The sequence below is a fragment of the Mustela nigripes genome, unplaced genomic scaffold (assembly GCF_022355385.1).
Source record: "Mustela nigripes isolate SB6536 unplaced genomic scaffold, MUSNIG.SB6536 HiC_scaffold_148, whole genome shotgun sequence".
Classification (NCBI taxonomy): domain Eukaryota; kingdom Metazoa; phylum Chordata; class Mammalia; order Carnivora; family Mustelidae; genus Mustela; species Mustela nigripes.
Window position 1 is genome coordinate 8,898,224 of NW_026739562.1, and position 16,251 is coordinate 8,914,474.

Genomic DNA, 16,251 nt, shown 5'->3' on the forward strand with positions numbered 1-16,251 from the left:
GGGAGCAGCAGCTTGGTTTGGGGGGGGGGGGGGGGGGGCAAAAGGGGGGGGGGGGCACCGGGGGGGGGGGGGGGGGGGGGGGGGGGGGGGGGGGGGGCAGGATCAAAGGACAGTGTCTAGCACATGGGCCAGGTGGTGTGAGGGGAGGAGAATTAGAGGGCTCAGTCTACAGGCAGAGGTCAAGGCTGGAACTGCCCATCCCCACTCACCCGAGATACTCAAAAGCCACCCAACTCACACACAACACATAAAGTAACAATTCCTCCCCAGCTTCCACAAGGCAAGCGCCCCTGGCCTTGGAATCATGGGGGTTTTGCAGCTATTGCCACCATATGCTTGAGCCGTGGCGCCTGGATCAGTAGGAACCATAGCGATCCTGGACATGGGGGAAGAAGAAAACAAAGTCCAAGCCCCTCGCTGGCAGCAGCACCCCCACCACTCTGGCAGGACTAGGGTACCCCGGGGATCGCGCTCCAATCTCACTAGGGCAGAGAGATCTCTGTGACTCAGGGAAGGGGCTGTGGCCAGATCCCAAGGGGGAAGCCCTGCCTGATCTTGAAGCTGGGGAGGCAGGAGAAAGAAGGGGAAGGTGACAAGGCCGGAGAAACCAGTGCAGGCACGGCATCCTCTCAGGGAGCGGCCCAGGCCCGGCACCCAGCTCAAAGGAGAGAAGCTGCCCCTCCAGGAAAAGAAAAAACTCTTTTTTGGGCTCAGGAGCTGGCCAGCCGCAGTGTCTGAAAGTGGTAAAGGCCAACCTCCCAGGACGACTCTCTGTGGCTTTACCCTCCTGCCACAGGCCCAAGAGCCCCAGCCTCACCTGCAAAGAGTTCATCACACCATTGGCCAGCACAGCCATCTTCCCGGCCACAGACTTGACACCCTGCTTAAACTGGGCAATGTCCGCCGTGGGGAGCACGTTGCCCAAAGATACGCTACCTGTAAAGGCAAGGGAAAGGGGGGCTTAGAGCCCTGAGGGCAGCACTTCCCAGCCCACAGGCCCTTCCAGTCCCGCTCACGGGCCAGGCCCAGTGTGCACCTTACCCGTGCAGCCCTACCTGCTCCATGAGTCCCATCCACGTCCCCAAAGAGGTCAGAAGAGCTGATGGCACTGCTTCCTGAGAGCTGCTGGAGTCGAGACCGGGCTTCGTGCTGTGGTGAGGAAAGAGGAAGGCCTAGGGAATGTTTTGGCCGAAGACTCAAAAACTCCTTATCCGCCGAGACCACTCGGTGCTAAAGCCCAAAGCAACCACAAGTAGGAAGCTCCCACCCCACCTGCTGCCTCCAGGCTCAGAACCAACAACTCCACTTACCTCAGCATCCACCTCCCTCCCGAAGAACATGTCCGATGAGATGGCTTTGGCTCCTGCAAATTTCTGGCGCGCTTCGCTGGACTCGAGGCCTGAGCTCCGGCTTTCCACCTCCCTTCTGTTTGTGACTCTGCGGGGTGGATGTGGGATACCTCTGATCCTTCCCATTACCATTGGAGCCCAGTCGTACTAATCCCATTACTAACAGAGACTGCAAACAGTGCCAGTGGCCTCCCGCGCTGCTCACTGTGGCCCCATCTGGCTGTGGCCCTGGGACTCATGGACCCTCTTTCCTGGACGAGATCCCTCTCTTCCCCACACTGAAGCCGGGGCACAAGAGAGCTTATGGTGCCTCTGCCAGGCCGCACAGACATGCAGTTTAGAGGGGACCAATCTTCTGCCCCAAACTTCTAGAGCGTCATCAAAGTCTAGGACATCGATACATCACTACTGCCAGTCTCCTCCAAATGACGACTGACCTAACACTAGGGTGACCATATGACTCTGTCCATCTGAGTTTATACCTACTCTTCTGGCATTTTCACCCTCAAAAGCCTCCCAGTGTGGACATAAGTGTCTGGTCACTCCCATCTCCCACTGACATGCACAGACCCTGGCCTAGGTGCTTTGTAAGTTTCGTTACATTTAATTCTTCCAGGGACCCTGTGAAGTCACTACTTATGTCCCTATTTTACAAATGATTTGCAAGCCATTCATCAGTTAAATCTTGCCCAGATTATAATAAGCTTAAAAAGAAAAAAGAAAAAAAAAAGTAACATGGTGACCAGAGACCCATAAATCCGGGTGGTCAGGATTAAAGCATAAAATCAGGACCCTCACACCAGAGAAACAGACCCTGAACTAAAGAAGCTGCTAAGCCTTCTGTGACGACAAAGCACAGCTCAAACCAAAGCCTGATTCCCGTACCACCTGACAGCCACCAGCCACAAGTGGCTAAACTTACTAATATTAAATTAAAAACCCAGCTCCTCAGCCGCACCAGCCACGGGTGAAGAGCTCAGGAGCCTCCCCGACCCCGCCACCTGGCAGAGAGCAGGTACACAGCACATTCCCGTCCCAGGAAAATCCTGCTGGGCGGTGCTGCCCTAGCCCACTCCACCTTTCTGAAAGAGGCCGGATGCTGGAGATGGTCACTTCTGGCTTCTTCTCCTCCGTCCGGTCCATGCCCCAGGCGGCATCCGAATCCCACCGGGAACTGAAACTTTCCCCCAAGGAGAAGGGGTTGTCCTTGTACCTGGTGAGTCGGAAGAGTGGCTCAGAAAAGTTTGATGAGGAACATGGTGGCCAAGTCTGCACCCCAACAACAGCCTTACTTCGGGGGTCCAGAGGCGAAAGTACCAACATCATCAAACAAGTCGAGCTGCGAGCGGGAGGATTTTGCACTCACGGGCGTTTCCTGCTCGATCACCTGCATCTCAGACAGCACCGAGTGAGAGACGGAGCTGTGGGGACAAGCAGAGCCGCCCAAGAGCAGCTGTGAGCGGCGGTGCACCACTGGAGAGTCCTCTCCCCGGGCCTGAGCCCCAGGCTGGGCCAGACCCCGCAGGGAGCGCTCGGGGCCACGCACAGCCAGAGGACACCCTTGACTGTCCGCACGTCGGCTATTCTCTCAAAGCAGGCCTTCCCTGGCAAAGGACTGTTCGTCCGCCTCTTACTTTAATGACGTGCATCAAACAGTAGTGCTCTCAGTCCTTAAAAACAACTCAACAGGCTTGCTGCACCGCGGGCCACATCGTTTGCCAAGATTGACATGTCCACACGGAAAAGATGCACAAATGCCCCAGAACCAGGAAACGGAGTCTAGTGGAATCAAAGACGAATTCTAGACTTTCGATCTCCCTTAAAAACAGAATACTGGACGGCAATCCTGGCGATAGTGAGCTTGTGAGCTCCGCCAGTGGTCTGATTTACTGAAGTGCGGCACCGCCGCGCAGAAGGTATTACTATGTCTTTCTGCAGGTGAGAAAATGGACTCCGAGCAGCTCAGCAACTTGCCTAAAGCCCACACATCTTATAACTGGCACAACTAGAGGCTGAACACAGAACTATTGATTCCAAATTCAGTATTTTGTGCCTTTATCCTCTACTTCTCTGAAAGAAGATAAGGCTGGCTATTTCTGCTTAATCTTTTCAGAGCACGTGCCAGCTGGATTTAAGTAACTCCATTTCCTTCCATGTGCTGCTTGTATAACACACAGCTAATCAGGGAAACATCACATTTTAAGCCCAGAAAGGACTTTAGTTCTCTTTTTTTTGCAATGCAATAGAATCTTTAACTTAAATCCAGACTACCCTACTTAAAACCCTACTGTACAACATTCATCTTCAGGGTTCTGCCAGCTGAAAGCTGTAGATATTTTGTAATGAGTTTAAGTGAAATTAATCCTTAAGATGCCTCTGTGGAGGAAGACACAGGAGGAGAGCGAGGCACCAAGAATTAGCACCACTCGCCCAACGCTGCCTCTTCACCGGGAGACCGGACAGCAGCCCCAGGGCCCGGTGCTGTCCCACATTCTGGCTTTTAAGAGAGATCAAAAGTCTAGTACCACTGAAATCTCTAGATGCAAGCTCTTAGTGCAGAGCAAACAAAATGGGTAAGAGAACTGGTTTGTAGTCCTTGCTTTGTTTTTAAGAAAACCACAGCAACATAAGCCCAGTGGTCCTGAAACAGGAAGAATATTGTTGACGCAAAGAGCATTTGTCTAGGGGCATTTCTCGGTGTTATCGTGCCTGGCAGCAATGGTGTTTAGTGGACAAGGATTAGGGATGCTAAGAGCCTTGCAATTCTCAGGGAAGTCTTAAAAAATAAAGTCTTAAAAACTCATAAAAAATAAGGAAACGTCCCACCAAAGTGCTGTCAGTACCCCATTAAGCAACATCATCCTACCCTCTTGGGAGTATCGAAAAAGCACCCAATTCTATTTCTTTCATTTGACAAACACAATGAGCACAGACCTACTCTGTGACAAGCACTATACTAGGCACTTTCAGACAATTAGCAAAGCCATCTATCTGTTTAGCCTCGGGGAAGACTGAGCCTCAAAACCCAAACTGCTGGGAAGAATTTGCAGTGGCTCCCAGGAGAACGGTGACATTTCTCTGCCACACCCCAGAGCTAAGTCTCACCTGCGGGACACCAAGCCCATGCCCAACCTCTCTGCCTGTTCTCGCTTCTTCCCTTCCAGATTCTGTAGCTTCTTCTCCTCCTTCTTACGGTCAATTTGGAGCTCCTGGTAGGCCAGGCGCATAGAGGCAACCCTTGGGAGGAATAAACGTGTCAGAGGCCGGCTCACGTCCTCACCGTCCCACCAGCCACCCAATCCCCGTGAGCTGAGGCCGCTTGGGGAACGCTCACATGGACTCCTCGGCCTGCTTCTTGGCATCAGCTGCCTGCTGCTCACGGAGCTTCTCTGCCACCTGGGCCTGCCGCTCGATCTCACTGAAGCTCTGGCTGCTCACCTTCTGGGCCCCGAGGCCTTTCTTGGCACCCAGCTGGGAGGAGAAGGATGGGAGGGAGGCCTTGCCAACAACCACAACTCTTCTGCTCCCTCCCAAGCATGGGTCCTCTAGCCATACCACCAAAGGAAGCATTCCTTCTTAACAATTAGGGTAAAAGAACAGGGAGCCCAGCCGGCATGCTCAAGAAGGAGAACAGCGGCTCTGCTGGAGTTGGGCACAAGGTGGCTCTCCCTGTGCACAGCAGAGGCCTCAGGGCCTGCGAACAGCAGGTAATGCTGACCAGGACCGGTCTGTGCCAGGCCCCTGATGCGCACAATCACACTGACTCTTCCCTGGGCCCCCTTAAAGAGAAGCATCTGGACAGCCCTTTCATAGTCAGGGTTCATAAAAGTACATCTGCCAAAGTCACAGAGCCAATAAGCGGCAGGGTCAGGGGTGCATCCAGGTTGTCTAGCACTAGCTCCTAACCACCACCACACTGCCTCTCTCCACCTACCCCTTTCTTAGCTCCTGCTGGCTTCTTCTTGCCAATGAGGGAGGTTCTCGGTTCTGTGTAAGAAAGAAGATGGGGCATGAGTGAAGACAAAGGGAGGTCAGAGGTGGCGGCTCTGTGGAGTCCACACTGTGCAGCTTCTGGGCAAGAGCTTCTACAAAGAACTGCTTCAGGCAGAGGAAGGCAAGGCTGCTTGCCACCCACCAGCCCCAACCAATGGCACTGGCAGAGTCCAAGCCAAGGACAGACAGACAAAGTTAGGCGAGGCTCCCAACTCCCAGCACACTGAGATAAGAATCTAGACCCAAAGCACCAGAGACTGTCACAGTCCCTGAACCAACACGAGGACCGCTAGGCAGGGTTAGGCAGGCTGGTTAAATACCAGCCTCAGCTCCTATAGCAGGGAGCTGACATGCAAGGGGCTGGGCTCCCCAAGCAGCTGTTGGTTACCTCTGGCAGGAAGGGCCCCTTTAGGTGACAGACACATGGACTCTAGAGAGAAAGACTTATGACTAACAAGGGGTCCACCCCAGAGCCTCAATACAGCTCCTGAGCCCAGAGGCCAAAGTTCTCCACAGAGGCCTCTTAAGAGCCTCACTTCAGACCAAACCATGCCAGCCTTCGCATGGGCTCAGTTTTAGTCATTTGCTAGGCTCCTGCCCCAACCCCCAAGGGTCAACAGAACCACCAAGGTCAGCAAACACTGTTCTAATGCTGAGCCAAAACTAAAGAACACTAAGGAAAGTAATAAAAGAACCGAAAGGCCAGAGACAGGCTGAGAAAGGACAGTGTTGCCTCCAGGTGTGAGAGCTGCATGCCCGTCCCATGAAACGGACCAGATACGCCAATCTGCCCTCAGACTCCAGGGTTAGGTGTCCAGTCTCATACTGGCCTCCCCACACTTCGGCTAGACCCAGCTCCACATTCGGAGGCAGACCCCAGGTCTTGTCCACCAGCTACCCACTTTATCAACTCAAAGTCCTTGCACCTAATGCTGCAGCCACAAACCCAGTCCCAGTCCCCACTCCCGAGAGGTCAGATGCTCAATCTCATGACCTCAGTCCACACGACCAGGCAAGAACAAACCCGAAAAGAGTCCTGGAGGCCCACCCTCTCCCAGTCACCCTGCACCTGCCAGGCGGCATACTGACCCAGAGAGGCTTTGGGTGAGGTGCCAAGCAGGTCCATGTTGGGGCCCTGTTCCGGCTCTGTGGATGCAATGGTGGGAGTTAGGTGTAAAGCACAACGCTTGCGGTGACTTTCCCTTACAGGAGGTGACAGGGATGAGTAGGGAACGCCCACTACGTCCTCCAAGAGACTGAGAAGAATCTTAACCCACCGAGAAACACAGGAACACCCCCCCCACACACATTCCAATCCTCTTGGTCCGATGTCCCCTTCCTAGGCCCAAGTCCTCTACCAATGCCAGGGCACCTGGTTGAAATCTGGACTGAACTCACGTGCCAGGCTACTGATCTCTGCAGAAGGGGCTAGCTGCTGCGTCTCTGCTGGGTCTGGGGCTGGTACTTTCCAGGCAGGGGGCTGAAAAACAAGCCAGATCACAGAAGCTTGAATGAGCCACTCCTCCTGACAAGGAGTGCCAAGAACCCATAGGTACCTTGTGGGGACGAGGCGCTCCTCAAGCCCATACGAAAAGAAGACTGGAGGCCAGTGAGTAAAAGCATAGCTGCTATTGCCAATGGAAGAAAGAAACCAGAAATTCACAGCTACCTCCAGCCTCCAGGACTCACTTAGAGCCAGAGTTCATTGCCCTAATTTCACAACAACTAACAACTATTGGGCACTTACCACCTGCCAAGCACAAGTCTAAAGGCCTTTCACATATAAATACACTTAATAAGGACAAACCCTGTGCAGCAGATAGAGCTCTTTTAGAGTCACAGGTTTTGACGGGTTAAATGACTTAGCCACCATCCTAGAAATGCTAAGAAAAGGAGCAGGAAATCAAACTAAGAATCTGAATTCAGCACCCAATGCCAGTAGACAGGAAACCTCCTGCCACAGGTGGGCTGCTGGGAGGGAATCCTTTCATTGTCCCCAACCACAGGAAGAACCCAGGAAAAGTTGTCTGGAGCTCCTGACACCTCCTGAGCTTTCAAAAAGCTTCTCTTCCTCCCTACTATCCCAGTTTATAGGGGTCCATTCCTAAGGATGGGCACAGTGCACACCTACTTATAGGAGGAGGAAACGTCTGGGTCTACCCAGCAGTGGGCCGCAGACACTCCCTCCTGAGGTCTCATACCAAGTGAATGGACTCCATGCCACATGATCACAGAAGGCATTGGCCTGGTAAGTAAGCCACCTGCCAGCAACAACCATGTGAAATACTCCTTGTGGGCACTCACTTGAGAGTGTTCCGTGAAGAAATCAGAGTCCTTCTTCTCCGGGGAGTGACTGGCAGCATTACTCATATTGTCTATCCAAAGCTAGAAGGAAGAGGACAGCCTTGAAACACAGGGCCCTGAATATTCCCACTCACCCCACTACCCCCGCCCTGGGGAACAGGCACTTACATCAGTGCCATGCCTCGCCAGGGCTGCACTCCCCAGCTGCCGGATCTTTTCCCGGTACATCTGGGCCGCTCGGCTATTATATTTCGTGTTGGCATCACTGGCTGTACATCCATGTTGGCGGAAGAAAGCTGTCTGGAGAGCAAGGAAGAGAGGAGTGCATGCTACAGGTGATTCCCCAGAGCAAAAGAGGCCCCCCTTGTAATAGAGGGTTAATATTTACATATGATAAAATACACCCTACTGACACCAGCAGTTCTTCACAGAGGCAAAGATCCCCAGCAATGCCTGTGAAAAAACAGCCTCCCATTCTCTGAGAGCTGACTGCACCTCAGCCCTCACTCGGCCCTGCCTGCAGACAGCATGCCATCCCCCCCTTGCCCATCCTTCATCCAGGCTCACGAGATCTGGATGACTGTGGAGGCCCCAACTACTCATTTAGCCTCTCCCCAAGAACATCTGTCCAGTTCAGTTTGAATCCGAAGCCCAGTTGAGAAAAACCAATTTCCAGGTTTAGAGAATAGTGTACAGTGTTGCTACAGACCAGAAAATCCTCTGAAAAGAGATAATGACAGGGCCTCCTAGGAAGACACTGTAAAGTTAGAACCCAAGCAGAAGAATGGGGGTGGGGAGGATGGTAAGAAGGAGCTTTACCGCATTGGCATTTCCGCCGACCTGCATACACCTCAGCTGGAACCAGTTCCAGTTGGAATCCAACTCTGTGGACCTGTGTGCAAGGGCTGCATGTCACCCACCAGGAGATACCAGGAGACGCTTCCTGGCAGACGCATACCTGTCATCTGGCCTCGGGCTGCAGTAGGCGCCCAGGAAACATTAATCAGCCACCACCCTATTTCCTCCACTTTACCTGGTCCATGAAAGGTTTGCTCTTCAATTATCTAGTCAAAAGAGTAGTAATTATTGTCCAGATCCGAAAGGAGATCGAATTCTCAAGCGCTCAAGCTTGGATTTGGCTTTCCCCTTAAGGACGTTCATAGTTCATAGTCTTGCTCCAGACATACTCGACCAAACTGATCAGCAACAAGATCAATGCAGCTAACTTTTCCCTGAAACTAATACTCGGAGTGTCAAGTTTAACCAACAGGAAAGAAGGAAATTTTAACCTATACGCGGACACAAGCCGCCTATGTGGCAAGGGGCCCACCCAGAAGGCTCCCTCCCGTGGGCAGCCACTGGACCCCTCCCTGGCCAAGCGGTCCAATCGAGGCAGCGACTCTCCCTTACTAAGCCCACAGCCCTGGCCGGCCAGGTAAGCACAGTAGCCGCAAGAAGACCCCACCTGATGAAGCTGAGATGGACGCCCAGGGAGCGGTGCACCCCGGAACAGTCAATGCACAAGAAAACACCATACGTGATGCTGGCCCAACTCGGATTCTTGGCGCCACAGTCGAAGCAGGCCTGGGTGAAGGAGGCGATAAGCCAATGGTTAGGGGCCCCGAGTCGAGGCCGGATGCAGACACGCCAGGTAAACAGCCCACGTCCGCCCCTCTCCCTCCCTCACGCCCCAGGGGAGACAGGAAAATCCCTCCCCGCTAGCGCCGGACCCCACGCGCCTCCCGCTCGCGCACCTTGTTGGTCGGAATTCCGCGAAGCCGCTTGAAAAGAGTCTGGATTTCGGTCTTGCTCGGTTCCGCCGCCATTTTCTCTCCTTCCCAGACACCAGCGCGACCGACGGGTCCTGTCGCGGGCCAATCCGCAGCGCGGAAGGCGGGGCACCGAGGGGGCGCCCACAGCGCCCTCGCCAGCCGGGGGTGGGGCGATCTGTCCAAGATCTGGACCAATGAGCAGCGGCGGAACCGGAGCGGAGCCGGCGGCCGCCGCCGTCTCTACAATGGTCGCGGGACCCACGCCGCGACACGCCGGGGCCAATCCGCAACCAGGGCGGAGCGACGGCTCGTCGGCGGACCCAAACCTCGCGCGACCGCCACCGGACGCCCTGCCACCCCCGGCAGGTGGCGCAACCTCCCAGAAGGCCACGGCTGCGAGGCTGAGGGCAGGTGGCCAGGGGCCGCGGCTGGGGCAAGTTCCCGATGCATGAGTAATGATTAACAGTTCTACCCTGCACTCGGGATCTCACCGGCCTGAACGGGAAGACAAACGGGCTGGGCTCCTGTCCGGCCCAGAACTCAGTACCCAGCCACCAACCTTGGCGGGCTCACTCCAGGCCCAACCTTGAGTACCTCCCACCCCAGATTAAGGTCCCCAGAGCAGATACCAGCCAGAGCAGATAACCAAACTGGCCAACCTTTGCCCATGACACACTCTAGGCCCACAGACCTCCCCGCTCTGGAGTGCCTCTCTCCAGATGCTTTCTGCAGCCTGACAAAGGTGGACTATCAGAAAAGATGCACACAAGCCTGACGGTGTTGGGTTTTTTCTCCAAGTTTAATACACACTAGAATAAACAACAAAAGAGTGCCGCTAGCCCAGAACTACACTCACCCTAAGACCACCCCAGGAACCCCAAAACACTGAGACCAGGAACTGGGTCCACAGCTCCTGGGGAGACCCACCCATTCCTGGAGAGGCCCGGGCACCCCTGAGCCCTTCTGTCACCTCCTGACCTCCCCCATCTTCCCCCTCAGCCTAGACTCCGCCTTTCCCTACCAGTCCCTTTCTTGATGCAGGCCACTCCCCACCCTGGGCCCCAGGACTTCCTCCCTCCTCAATGGACAGAAGGGCAGCAAGGGGCACCATGGTCCAGGGCCTTCAGGTCCAGCTGTCCAAGAGAAGCAGGGCCCTGATGCAGGGTGGAGAAATGCTGCAGAAGGGCTGTCACAGGAGGTCAGGCCCCCACACACTCCACATAATTGGCCGGGTACAGACCAATGCGACCACTCTGCAGTTGGCCCTGGCACCAGCCCTGCTCATCCTCCTCGCTCATCTTCAGCAGCTCCTCCCCTGGGGAAAGGGGTTTCGTCATTGCCCATTGCCCTGGCCCAGCCCCGATCCTGCAACTGGGTCAAGGACTGAGGAGGGGGAGGAGGTAGTAGGAGAACGCAACTAGGAGAAGAGACATGCCTGAGGCGAAGAAAGGTCAAAGTCAGCAAGCACCCCACCCCAGACCCTGAATGCATCAAGCAGGCCCCAGCCGGTGACTTCCCCAGCCAGTGACTTTGAGAGATCAGAGAGGGCCCAGAGCAGACACTCTGATGCCTGGAGTCTGGACCCAGAGCAGCCTTGCAGAATCAGACAACTGGACTTGGGAAGCAAGCATCAGGCTTCCCTTTTCCACACCCCTGCTCAGGTTTTAAAGGAGTGGGGAGGGTGGCTGAAGCCTGGAAAGGAACAGGAAAGGGGTCCCTGCATACCTGCTCGGAAGCTCAGCTCATCAGCTTCCTGGCCAGCGTAGTCGTAGAGTGCCCGCACCCGCACCCCGGTGGCAGCCTTCCGGGTGTTCTCCTCGTCCGACCACTCCTCATCCTGCCCACCGCTACAGAGGGGAGACAGACAGTGGCAGGCTCAGGGCACAAGGACCACCATTAGTCAGAGAGTCTACGACCCAGGACAAAGGGTCCCCCTCTGGAAGAACCCTGGGAAAGGCAGGTGGAAAAGAACTTAAAGATCCTGGTCTGACCTCTGCCATTTGTACCCGTGAGCCTGGCACGCTTCCCACCACCCAGGGCGGACATGAGCACTAGATGAGCACGAATGCAGGCACCGGCGGGTGAGGCTAAGCCACCATGAACACTGGCATCATGACAACTACTAAGCAGGGCCTGAGGCTCCTGGCACCAATTTGCAACCCAGTTCAGGTGTAAGGGGAATGAAGAGAAGGAGACAGAGGGCAAGAGGGCAGGACAGGGGCCCAGCTTTTTCCTCCCCACAGCCAGGTTCCTGGCTCTCACCCTGGGGACCCCGGGGACTGGGGTGGGGGTGCAGCGCCATCTCTTGTGGGCACGATGCTGGTCAGAGTAACCTCATCAGGGCTCCGGCCTCCCTTCTCCTTCCTGCTAATTGTCCTCTGTGTATCCAAGGACCACTCCTGTGGGGACAGTGCTGAGGGTCAGGCTGGGTTGCAGGCTGTGGTGGTAGCCAGAGCCATTCAGACCTTCACCTACCTCCTCCGGAGCCCCAGCCTCCCTCCTGCGGTCCAGGCTGAGCCCGCAGCCCCTTCCAGCCCCGGGCAGCCCGGAACACTGACCTCGAACTGTGGCCAGTTCATGGCCATGCCCGGCCCGTGGGTGCTGCGCCACCAGTGCAAATCCTCCTCATCGCTGACTGCCTCAATGCCCTGATGCAGATCTCGGTGGAGTTCATGGAACCTGAAGCCCAAGGCACCACTTCAACCTGGGGAGCCCGGAGCCCCAGTACCCCCCTGAAACTCATTCCACCTGGCCAGAGCCTGGGAGAGACAGAGCAGACCCAGCTGTACCCCCAGACCTCCAGGCCCCCCTCGCAGGCCACACCTCTCGCTGCTGGAGAGGTCGAGGTGCTGGTGCAAGGTGAGCAGCATATCCTTGAAGAAGAGAAGCCGCTGGCGCTCGGCCGCCTGGCAGCTCTCAAAGGCCTGCTCCATGTCCTCCATGTAGCGCGGGGTGTAGCGATGCAGCTCCGCCAGTGTCTGCTCGTAGTGGCTTTTCATCTGCGTGGGGCAGGAGGGGCCTGGTGAGGACCAGACCTGCTTCCACTCGGGACACCACTCACATTTACAGAGCACGGCCCGGGGAGCGAGACCCCTGGCCGGGCACTAGCGGCCATTAAGCTGCAGACCCAGCTCCGGCCATCCAAGACCCCAGCTGCCGAACAGGCCAGGGGACAACCTGGGCACAGCCACTTTAAGGGTCTGGGGAGTGAGGATGGAGGGTGAGATGAGGTCCACCTCGAGGAGCGAGGAGCGGGGAGAAATCAGAACAGGCTTCATGGAGGAGGTGGAAACTGAGCAGAGGACAGGCAGGGCGGGAGGACAGGGCGCTCTAGCAGGGCAGGCAATGTGAGAGCTTGTGGTTGGGGGCAGGCACAGCAGAAGGAACGGAGCTGGAAGGTCTCCTCAACCCTGAGACCCTCCCAACGCCTGAAACGGAACCATTTCTTTCCCGGGGAAAGCATCAGGTTTCTCTGGCTCCTCTCTTAAATGAGGGTCTGGAGAGCAGGTAGCCCATGACGATGAGGGCGGCAGAGCGTGGGGCCAGGGAGAGAGAGGGCTCCCGCTACCTTCTCGGCCTCCCGGGCGCAGCGTTCCACCCGCTCCTGCAGTTTGCGCAGCTGCTCCTGCGACACGGCGCTGTCGGCCTTCGCGTGGCTCTCCCGAGTCTGCGCCGTCTTCTCCTCCTTCCGTGCAGCATGGTAGCTCTTCTTGGAAGCCTCAACCTGGCACGCACGGCGACAAATGTGGACCCTGCGACGCCGAGCCCCGCCCCCCCCCCCCCCCCCCCAGCCCAGGTGGGATTCAGGAAGGGACCGATCCTTCCCCAGCTCACCTCCTTCAGCCTCTTGAGCCAGGGCTTCTGGGCCTTGCGGAAGCCGTCCTCGGCAGCCCGGCTCTCGCGGAAGCCCCCCAGCACAGGCCGGTGGAAGGCCCCCCGCTGCCAGGCGCGCACCCGCTCACTGTCCTGGCCCTGCAGCTTCTCGCGGACCTCCAGGTGCAGCGCGCTCAGCCTCTCGGCCGCGGTGAAGAAGGCGTGCCAGGCCTTCTCCAGCGTGCCGTACTGGGGGCCTGCAGGGAGGGGGGGAGGGGCTGGGACCCGGCCAGGGACACAGCCAGAAACAAGCCTCCCCTCCAGCCCCCCACACCCCAAGGTGCTGCCGTGGGGGCCAGGCCCAGTGGGCGGGGTGTGAAGAGGAACAAGGAAGAGGTCAGCGGCTACTTGTGGATATAGGACATTTCGTGGAATCCTTATCCACCACCATGGAAACTGTTACAATCAACATTTAACAGGCAAAAAGCAGCCCGGAAAAGTGAAGCTTATACCCAAAGCATTACAGCTACAAGTTAACGGCCCCAAACATTACAGCTGAGATGCAAACCCAACTCTGTGGCATGAACCACTACACTCTATTGCCTCAGAGGGAAGAACGAGCTTGGTTAGGATGGAAAGATCCCCAGCTCCCGAGTGGAAGGCCTAGGTTCAAGTTTCAGCACTTTCTAGCTGTGTGACCTCAGGCAAATCACTTAACCTCTCTGAACTTCTGGATTCCCCTCTAGAAAATGGGTAGTACAAGATCATCTCCACCACCGGGCTGTTAGAAGTATCAAAATAACTCACGACCATACTTTGCAAACTCTTAACAGCTAGGTTATTCTTAACAACTGCAAGAATAATCAGGAAGCTCTTCCCTGCTCAGTGGAAAGGCATACATGAAATCCTCAAATTTTCCATAAAAGGTGCAAAAAAGAAGCTCCCTCGCCTTGTCTCCCACACCCTCAGCGGCCCTCTGCTCCTGGGGAGGCCCAAGTGCCGGCTCACCCTTTTCCACAGTGCCCCTCCACTTGCGGGCCCAATCAGCCAGCTGCTGGGCATAGACCTTCTCAATGCGGGCACGCTCCTGGAAGCAGCTGACCAAGTCCCCGCATAGCCGATGCCCATCCTCCACCCGCTGCACGGTCCGCCTATAGTTGCCAGCCTGGGGCGGACAGGAGAAAGGCAGTGTCGCTGGGGAGAAGCCCCCTCCAGGGCTGGGGCTGACGGCTGGGCTCCTCCCGGGGACAGGTGGCTGAGCCCAGGCTGGCAGAGGGGGTGGGCATTTCAGTGCCACCTCCAATCCTAGGACCCAGCTGCTCACCTCCCAGAAACTGCCCTCCAGGGCCTCCCCTCCAGCGTCTTCCTCTGGAGCCATGGCGTTCCTGCAGCACGGAATGGTGGCGGATGGGTGCTGCGGAGGGCAGAGGAGTAAGCAGGGAAGCCAGATGTACATTTTTGGGGAAAGGAAAAGATCCTTTCCTATCCCTGGACTTACGCCTCACGGCTATCCTCACCACCCAGCGAACTGTCAGAGCTAGGACTTCACAGGTGGGGGATCTGGAAGGTCCCGGGAGGGGCTGGGATAGGGGAAAGGGTGGCCCCTTCAAAGCTCTTCCTTGGGCCTCAAGTCTACCCACCCCCTCCCCCACCCAGCCTCTTTCCACCTACCTGGGGCCTAGAGATCACTTTCGGGGGCCCGGATGTCCAACTCTCAAAGCTGCCACTGTGATTCTGCCTTGAAGCTGATGAAAGCAAGCCAAGGGGTGAGGGCAGGGATTTGGAGCGTCCAGGGCGGTGCCCAGCTCCCCCAATATAGCAACTGCTGTCAGAAGCGCCAGACTCCAGCCAGGAGAATGCCAGGCGGGTCACACGATCCAGCTGGGGATCAGGCTCAGGCGGCGGTGGGGGTGGATGGTGGGCAGAGGGCCCCAGGGCCCCCCCTTTCCCTGCTGCAGATGACAGGGGAGCATACCTGCCCATGCTGGGCCCCTCTGCCTTTCCCCGGACAACAAGACGACTCTTTACCAGACCAGGCCAAATCGGAGGGTGCCGGGCCACACTCCGGTGACTCCCTTTGCCCGAAAAAGCAGACTGGGAGCCAGGAGGCCTGAGTGCGATCTTGGCCAAGAAGCTTGAACAAGTGCTTTTACTGTCATCTCCTAAGGAAGCCTCGGCTCCCGGGTGAGGCGGAAATTCTGCCTCCTGGTCTTCTGTGCCCGGGCTGGTCTCAGACTCAAACCACGCAATAAGCAACAAATGTGAGGGGCCTGACAGTCACAAAGGGCATTCATCCTGTTCCACAGCATCCACTGAGGTCCCACAAACCTCCCCGGGGAATGAGTAGCTCAGCCCCGCCCTCAAAAAGCCCAGACTCTGGGGCAGCATGGGGGATTCCGACGGGCCACCAGCCAATTGTAAGAGTGTGCTCCAGAACCGTAGAGGAGGGCAAGGAGGATTCCAACCCCAGAGCCACCACCCTGGAGGCCAGAGAACACAGTGGCACGCGGCCACTCCCCTCCTGCCTCTTGGCAGTGGCTCAGCTGTCCCTACCCTAGCACTGACTCAAGCCCCTAGAAGGAAACCGCTTCCTCCTCTGAGCAAGCCCAAGGGACACTGCCGGACCCAGGAGGGCAGAGTGTGTGCCCGCTGTCCCAAAGCAGGGCTCTGTCACACTCCTCCCCTCCTGACAAGCTGACAAGCCACTATCCATCCTTCCAAACTCAAACTGAAGCATCTTCTCCAGAGTCTCCCAGACCCCATTCCTCCACCGCCATTCACACAGGCCCTTGTGAGCCCTCCGTCAGGCTAGATATTGTGTATTGCATTGGATCGTCACTGACGGGAGAGGATCTGTCCCCAGCCACTGACAGAGGGCGTCCCGTCCGTGTTTTTTCAGGCCCTGGAGCTGGTGGCTGAAGGAAGAAACACGACGTCCCCCTAAGGACCAGGAGACCTGCTGGCTATAGCAACAGTGAGAAAGCTTGGCCTGGGTGGGATGAAGCCCTAAGCTAATAGGA

General features: G+C 56.6%; 2 protein-coding genes across 2 annotated transcripts in view; both read right to left on the reverse strand.

Annotated features, from left to right (window-relative positions):
• Window positions 1–85: 85 nt before the first annotated feature.
• LOC132008425 (ADP-ribosylation factor GTPase-activating protein 2) lies at window positions 86–9,674 on the reverse strand. The gene is made up of 16 exons (XM_059387024.1): window positions 9,401–9,674; window positions 9,112–9,230; window positions 8,466–8,538; window positions 7,815–7,946; window positions 7,647–7,727; window positions 6,741–6,822; window positions 6,432–6,488; window positions 5,284–5,336; window positions 4,684–4,820; window positions 4,455–4,586; window positions 2,642–2,770; window positions 2,428–2,562; window positions 1,311–1,437; window positions 1,056–1,149; window positions 818–936; window positions 86–376 (listed from the first exon to the last, which is right to left on the reverse strand). Exons 1-16 carry the CDS (start codon window positions 9,470–9,472, stop codon window positions 356–358), a joined length of 1,563 nt encoding a protein of 520 aa, XP_059243007.1. The 5' UTR covers window positions 9,473–9,674; the 3' UTR covers window positions 86–355.
• A 524-nt stretch (window positions 9,675–10,198) lies between these two features.
• Window positions 10,199–16,251, reverse strand: part of LOC132008430 (protein kinase C and casein kinase substrate in neurons protein 3) — a 7,907-nt gene continuing 1,854 nt past the window's right edge. The window contains exons 2-11 of the mRNA XM_059387042.1: window positions 14,903–14,976; window positions 14,556–14,645; window positions 14,240–14,396; window positions 13,253–13,488; window positions 12,987–13,142; window positions 12,242–12,417; window positions 11,977–12,097; window positions 11,681–11,817; window positions 11,144–11,265; window positions 10,199–10,733 (exon numbers count right to left, since the gene is read on the reverse strand). Of these exons, the coding sequence (XP_059243025.1) occupies window positions 10,618–10,733; window positions 11,144–11,265; window positions 11,681–11,817; window positions 11,977–12,097; window positions 12,242–12,417; window positions 12,987–13,142; window positions 13,253–13,488; window positions 14,240–14,396; window positions 14,556–14,609 (1,275 nt within the window). The 5' untranslated portion in view covers window positions 14,610–14,645; window positions 14,903–14,976 and the 3' untranslated portion in view covers window positions 10,199–10,617. The remainder of the gene's footprint in view (window positions 10,734–11,143; window positions 11,266–11,680; window positions 11,818–11,976; window positions 12,098–12,241; window positions 12,418–12,986; window positions 13,143–13,252; window positions 13,489–14,239; window positions 14,397–14,555; window positions 14,646–14,902; window positions 14,977–16,251) is intronic.

Excerpts from the sequence above, each read along its gene's own strand:
- LOC132008425 (XM_059387024.1), bottom strand. The coding sequence starts at position 9,472 with ATGGCGGCGGAACCGAGCAAGACCGAAATCCAGACTCTTTTCAAGCGG. Across the intron at positions 9,231-9,400 it reads GCGGAATTCCGACCAACAAG|GCCTGCTTCGACTGTGGCGC; the intron begins GTGCGCGAGCGG and ends TCCTTCACCCAG. Across the intron at positions 5,337-6,431 it reads CTCACCCAAAGCCTCTCTGG|AACCGAGAACCTCCCTCATT; the intron begins GTCAGTATGCCG and ends TTTCTTACACAG.